Raw genomic sequence first — 7,377 nt, forward strand, 5'->3', positions numbered from 1 at the left:
CTCAAGATCTCCATACCAAGATCCAGATAAGGATCTCCAAGCCTCCAGATAAGGGTCACTGGTGAGCCTTCTAATTCTGGATTGTAGTTCATTCCAAATATAGTCAAGTTGACAACCAAGAATAGCCACTACAAATAGTATCAACAACATCCCATTAACAAAGGAAAACTGAAGCCGTTTCCTGGTGCATACTGGTCTCTGTGTCTAGACACCAGGAAGAAAGCCAAGGGCTCTGATAACTCAGGGGGAACCTGGAGCTCCTGTAATCACAGTGGGGGGTTGAAGGGAGTATGTGTGTGATCACGTGACTGCTTAAGTGCCTGTGTTGACAGTCAAGAAATAGAAACAGCAACTTTGAGCTGAGAATGGAAGGCAGGACTTCGGCTCATGCCTGGAAGACACTGTGGGTTATACCATCAGATAAGCCACTGGAGCCACAGAGGTCAAGCTCAGAGGGAAGGCGTTAGGGATTTAATGAAGAAGAGACCGCGTTAGGGATTTAATGAAGAAGAGACCGTAGCCAAACATCAACTGTGGCCTCACCATGACCGGCAATGTCTGAGTTAGGGAGGTTTCCCCTAATAACTCCCTCTTGGGAGTTTTCTCTCAGGAAGAAGAGACCTGGGGGAATTTTGGAAGAACTACTTTTGTAGTTCAAACTGTGAACCAAAGACACTGGTGAGTCTTCCAGACACATCCTGTATGGAAGATCTTGCCAGCGGCCTGTGAGGAATGCCAGAAAACACCAGACAACAAGCACTCCTCCGTGTTTGTGTCAGCTACAGAGACCTAGTCTACCAAAGGGCAGCCCAGTCTTCTCTGAGGCAAGGACCTGACCAATCACAGTTCTCCAGAGCGCCCCACAGGCAGGCTTTGTTGAATCCACATAGAGATCCCATTTCTCTGCCTGCTCTCCCTGTTTTCTCTCTTTTTTTCCATGGGCACTGATGCCTGACAGGAGTTTTGCCCCTAGAAGACGCAGACCGGCAGTATTTCAGCTGCCCTCAATCTTAAGCCAACGAGTGTAATTTTATTTACCAAATGACACAAAAGTGGGGGCAGGGGGGATCCCTTCCATGATATTTTCTGTGTTCCTTGGAAAACAGATTCGAACTGGGGCATTGTCTGGGCCAAGATGGAGCAATCTGCCTCCGCTGGTGTGAACACTTTCTATTGGTGGCCTGCCTCAGGAATTTACTGGGAAGGCTGGGTTTTCTTTTGTTTCAGTTCCGATAAAACTCTGGCTATTAGCCAAATCCTCTAACAGTTCAAAAGTACAAAGCTCTTTAGGAGGCTTTTCCTTTTTAAATATTTTTTCAGGGGTTAAACATTAAATGTCAGGAGCGTAGCTGGAATGGACAAGGGTCTCCCGTGGAGACTTGGCCCCGCACTCCTCCGGCATGAAGCTCGCTCATCTCATTCTGTTTCTCTTGGCTCTCCACTTGAGTTCTTCCAGGGTGAGTGATGCGATTTTTATGGGAAGTCTTTTCATGAGACATTTTAAAGACTATAAAAATATAGGAAATTTCTCAAAAGACACTTTATAGACGTACATATTACCTCAGGTCAGTTGTTAAGAATGCAAATATACAGTAGCAGATCGTTTGTATTAATATCCTGGTAAAAGGAGCTTACGGAAATACTTTTTTGATATGCTTGTACGTGTGCATCCACATTGAGTTGAACAAGAACTTGGTTGATTCCTTGCTATAATTTCCTTTTCTATTAAAACAGTACGTCGTCATGCTTTTCTGCATGTGACCTACAGTTATAGGGAAACGATAAGATGGGTTCTTCCTCCCGTATTCCTTTTAAGGAAATTGTAGAAAGATGATTAAATAGGTCAGAGGGAAAATAACAAGCAAGATGTAAATTACATTTGAAAATGCAAAACAAGGGAGATATTCTAGGATCATAAAGATCTTATTTAATTGCAGTGGTCTAACAGTCTGCTGAACCCAGTATACACCGAAAGTATTGTTAAGTGGGAAATGGAGTAGTGTAACTGACCGTCACAGTGTAGCCTACTCCCATTTAATCATGCTCAAATAACTCAGTAAAATCGCTCAATAAAGGCCCATTTTTAAGGAAGTTATGAATTATAATTATATAATGTGGAGTTTGCTGAATATTGTTCTGAGTACTGGGCATTTTGTATCCGTGTCAGGGCATCAAAACACATTGTCTGGGGTGTCTCGGCAAGATGACATGGCTCACCTGATGACCATGTGGTTGACAGGGAGTTGTGTCCCTGCTTTCAACAGGAGGCTGTCACATATCACTCGTCCAAGAAAGATCAAAATCTGTAGTATAGTTTTCCCCTAAATATTTATCATTTAAATACTAGTGTAAAAAAAAAAAGGTGTGTGTGTAAAATCTTTCTATACAGATACTTGCAAAAATGGTAAAAATACTAGATGGCAAATAGCTTCAGTGCGAGATCACCCAAAGCTGAGAGGTCAGGAAGCTGCTATGGAACAAGTGAGATTAACACTGGGCCAGGATTCCGGGTTTGAGTTGATATTTGGTGAGAATGATCCGTTGCAGCCCATTCGGGCAGACAGGGAAGCAGGTGTTTTAAGTACGACTTGTCCCCCGGGTAGATAAATCTGCTCCGTTAGAGTGACCCATATGCACCTTTGTTGTGCGATATGCTGGTCACAGAAACAGCAGATTGCAGGAGAGCATGTTCACACTTCAGCCAACTGGAGACAGGAGAATTAGTCTTTGCTAATTCTGAGAAAGGCTGTGGTCTAGTCAAAGCTGAGGATCACAGCAGGTGATTGGAGGTTAGGAAACTCTTGGTCTGTGCATACATAATCGACCACCTCCCACAGCTACCATGGTAACTCACACGTCAGAGGCTGAACTACAGCCAATAACTAAAAGTAGGCGGGGCTTAAATCTGGAGCGGCCTGGGGTTTGTAGTTGTCTCCTAGATTCTCCTAGGGGTGAGGCCTCCCGCCGCCCTTGCCCTTTCTCATCTCTCATTGCTTAGAGATTCGGGGCAAGGACTGACTTTGAGCTACCAGACCAGGGTGTAGACTTGAGTTAGAGGGGCGAAACTACTCAGAACCATTTGGAACAAGGAGTCCACTTGGTACTACTCAGATAGTGAGTTAGTATTAGAAGACCATCCCCATTGACTAAGCAATAGGGTCACATCCAGTCGATCAGCCAACGGGTCATGATTCATTCATCAAGTACTTAGCTTTGGTAGACTATTCTGAGCCGTGACCTGAGATCAGTCAGGAATTCACGTCCTCATTTAGAGAAATCAATACCTCGAGTTTGAAACCAATCAAAGTTTGGGTGACTTCAGCCCTAATGTTTTCCAAAGCATGGTTTCCTTTTCCTGTAATGTTCCTATGGATGGGATGTGGAAGAGTCATATCTTTTGCAAGATAAATTTAACTCATATGTCTTGGCTCAGTGGCTTGACATCCTTCAGTCCCACCAAAGAACTTGCCATTGGGAGCACTTCATAAAGTCTAGCCCGGGGATAATGGAGCTGATCGAGATGCTTGCTTTTCCTAAATGTCATAAGGAACCCTGGCTGTAGGGCAGACGTTGTCCAGGAGACCATCTGGAGGAAACATCAGCTGCTAGAAGCAGCTTTACTGTATGGCAGTGAGACTGGTTCTCGGTGACTGTGCATGCCCAACAGTGTCTGTCACTTTCAAGTCCCCTCCAGTTCTCCCATTTCATAAGGGCTCAGTTGGACTATCTGTGTGGGCCCCCTCTGCAAGCAAGACAACTGTCAAGGTCTGGGCCCAAGTCAAAGTGGCTTCCAGACAAACCAAAGTGTTTTTAAGAGTATCTCTTCTTCATTATGAAAAACAATGTCAAAGTTAATCAACTTATAAGGAGAAAAGTTTTATTTTGGATCAAAGTGTTGGGTATCTTAGTCCCTTATTGCCAGGAACTGCTGTTTTGGGCCTGTGATTACACCGTGCATCGCGGCAGGACTGTGTGGGAGAGGAGACCCGTTCACTTCATGAAGACCAGACAATGAAACAACAGGAATCGACAGCACTTCTGACATCTCCTCTGAAAGTATTAACTTGCTTCCTGTGACATCACTTCCTCTTACTAGGCCCCATTTAAAAGGTTCCTGTCACACTATAAGCTAGGAACCAAGGCTTCAACACATGGGCCTTTAGATCCAAATGGAGAATATGACTCCTTTCTTTTACCTGGCCAGTGGGTTGAGGTCACCAAGAAGTATGTAACTCCTGATGAAAGCCTGAGCCACAATACACCTCGACTTGATTTTTGCCATAAAGGTTCCTCCACTGCCACTTTGACATAGCCTGAACTTCAGTAAGGTTTTAACAGTTCCAGAAACCCTTTCAGATTCACAGAATAAAGTTTTACCCAACCACAGCATCCACAAATACTACCAAGTATATAAAAAACCTCCAGTAGTAAAGTCAGTCTGCCGAAAATTTGCCAATATTCTCCAGCTCTGATGCCTCTGTACCAAGCTCCTTTTGTTATGAGGGGAGCCCCTTGGGTTGTTTTTGGCACATGCCTATGTATCCCCTAGTCACCTTTTGAACAGTCCTATAATATTATTCTTTACCATGGGAGCATCATATTGTGTGCTCTGGTTCATAGCAGGTTCATAGATGAGGACTTCAACTTCTGTGTTATTTAAGAGAGCCAACCTCCTTTGAGTCTGGGAGTAGGGAGAACTCCAATCAAACCCCCACTGGTTGGAACATTCTTGTGTGTGCTGTGTGCCGTCTATACGTGTGTACTCACCCATTTAAACATATTGGGAGGACTGAAGGCAAGCGTCATGTATGGTCTTTAGTCACTCTCCTTTTGAGACAGGGTCTCTTGCCGTATCTGGCTTTAATGCCAGGACTCAGATTTCAAAATCAGGTAGGCACTCTTGCTTGCACAGAGAGCAGTTTACCCACTGAGAAATCTTCCCACGCTTTGTCAGAGCACCCTTAGCTAATATTTGTAAAATCCCAAGAACTGGCGATCGGGGTCCTTTGGGGAGGAGCCTAGGTCCTCCCAGGCCTGGCTATTGACTTTGCTTTCTGATTTGTTCGATTGTACCCTTGAATAGGCAGATAACTTGATATCCGCTGTTAACAGACAATAACCACCGATTCCAGAACAGCTTCCGATGAATCTGAAGCTTGCTAGCATGTTCAATTTCTCCCTCTGAAGTGTTTAACAGTCTCTTCCTTTCCAAATTGATCCATGGGGTGTGGTGTGTAGGTTTGGTGTTAGAGCAAATGTTTAGCATGAGCTGGATCCTGGATTTGATGCCCAGGACCACCAGCACCATGAACACCACCACCAACAACAACAATGATTTCCTGAGAATGAACGTATGTTGTGCTCTCCTTACCCAGATGGAGGGTCTTCATCAGGACTATAAATCCCATCTTCTATATCAAGCGGCTTCTGTTACCATTGATGTTTGACATGATACCACTAGATACTCATCTTTATAAGTTCTTGTTCCATAGGACCACTCCCAACTGTGAACATCCTGTGGTGGCAGGCCTGTTAGAATAGAATGGCTGGAGTAAACTCATCCTCTCATTCGGCTGTCTGAATACAATTACATCCAAGTTCTTTAGTATGTGTGATTTATTTTTTCACATTAGGATATTATGATTGTATGGACAGGGTGGGGGAAAGCATCTTTGAGATCCAGAACTACAGGTCAACTGGATTCTCTAGTCTGGATGATGAGTTATAGCTTGACACCACTAGGTCAGCATCTTCCATAATCTGGCTAATGTCTCAAGTCTTGGCTTTTGTATTAGTAAAATTAGATATTAAGTGGGACCAGAGAGGATAGCTGAAGGTATATACAAGAAGGTAGCCAGTAGACATTTAATATGTGTCTTAGTATGTTATTTCAGTGGCTATGGCCTCAAATTTGGAATTCTTGGTGTGAGACAAATGTAAATGTTTATGTAGGCTTCCTTTCTCCCCATCCCAGACTCCCATCTGCTCAGATGTCCAGCCTCATCTCTTAAAAGGTTTCTTGAGTTTGTTTCAGCTTAGAGGATACAAGTCTGTTCTAGTGATGGTTAGATGTCCATCCTGCAAGCTCACTCTGACATAGATTCTAGTAAGTCTCATCCCAACAATTGAACAGTACATTCAGCATACGCAGGAAATGATTCTTTCAGTATGCGTTTCTCATTTGACAGTCTAAGAAGTAAGAAAATAATATTTTTGAGGTTTCTTCTGAATTGTTGTCTTTCCAGAAAGTTTGGGAAGCTTATATTCAAACTTGAGTAGTTGGCCTTATGCCAATGAGAAAATCCTACAGTGTGTCTCTCCTCATCCTAGTCACCAGGGCACCATGAACGAAGCTCTGACAGGAACAATGGGGTCAGCGTGGGCTGCAGGACTCATTCTTGATCACAAACATGAACCCTGCATTTGGTGAACCACTCATTTTCCACTGTGGGGGTTTAAATAGGCTTGTCCCATAGGGAGTGGCACTATCAGGAGGTGTGGCCTTATTGGAGAAGCTGTGGCTTTGTTGGAAGAAGTGTTTCATTGTAGCAGACTTTATTGGAGAAGCTGTGGCTTTGTTGGAAGAAGTGTTTCATTGTAGCAGACTTTGAGGTCTTGTATATGCTCAAGCGATGTCCAGTGTAGTCCCAGTCCCCTTCTGCTGCCTTTGGATCAAGATGTAGAACTCCCATCTCCTTTTCTAGCACCATGTCTGACCGATCATTACCAGGTTTCTCACTATGATGATAATGGACCAAACCTCTGAACCTGTAAGCCAGACCCGGCTAAATGTTGTCCTGTATAACAGTTGTTTTGATCATGGTGTCCCTTCACAGCAATAAAACCTTAACTAAGACATCTATCCTCTTCAAGAATTCTATGCAGGGCTGGATACATAGCTCACAAACTATGAATGCTTAATGCCCTTCTAGAGTTCGGTTCCCAGTACCCAGTACCCACATCAGGTGGTGTACAACCACCTGTAACTCCAGCTCCAGGGAATCAGATGCCCTTTTCTGGCCTCCACAGACACCTCTATTCATGGACATATACACATGATTAAAACTAAAATAAAATGTTTAAAAGTTCCATGAAGGCAGGGACATCCCGTTTTCTTTTTCTTTAATAGTTCGTGTGCTGCAAATGGTGCATTGGATTGCTTCCATAGACTGTGCCCCACTCAATTTGGAGACTGGAGCAGGGTTTCTGTACTGGCTGCTTTTGTGTGTCAACTTGACACAAGCTGGAGTTATCACAGAGAAAGGAGCTTCAGTTGGGGAAATACCTCCATGAGATCCATCTGTAAGGCATTTTCTCAATTAGTGATCAAGGGGGAAAGGCCCCTTGTGGGTGGTGCCATCTCTGGGCTGGTAGTCT

General features: G+C 43.9%; 1 protein-coding gene across 1 annotated transcript in view; it reads left to right on the forward strand.

The window, feature by feature from the left end:
* Positions 1-1,302: 1,302 nt before the first annotated feature.
* Positions 1,303-7,377, forward strand: part of Cfi (complement factor I) — a 37,665-nt gene continuing 31,590 nt past the window's right edge. The window contains exon 1 of the mRNA XM_029475547.1: positions 1,303-1,457. Coding sequence (XP_029331407.1) covers positions 1,401-1,457 — 57 coding nt within the window. The 5' untranslated portion in view covers positions 1,303-1,400. The remainder of the gene's footprint in view (positions 1,458-7,377) is intronic.

The sequence above is a fragment of the Mus caroli genome, chromosome 3 (assembly GCF_900094665.2).
Source record: "Mus caroli chromosome 3, CAROLI_EIJ_v1.1, whole genome shotgun sequence".
Classification (NCBI taxonomy): domain Eukaryota; kingdom Metazoa; phylum Chordata; class Mammalia; order Rodentia; family Muridae; genus Mus; species Mus caroli.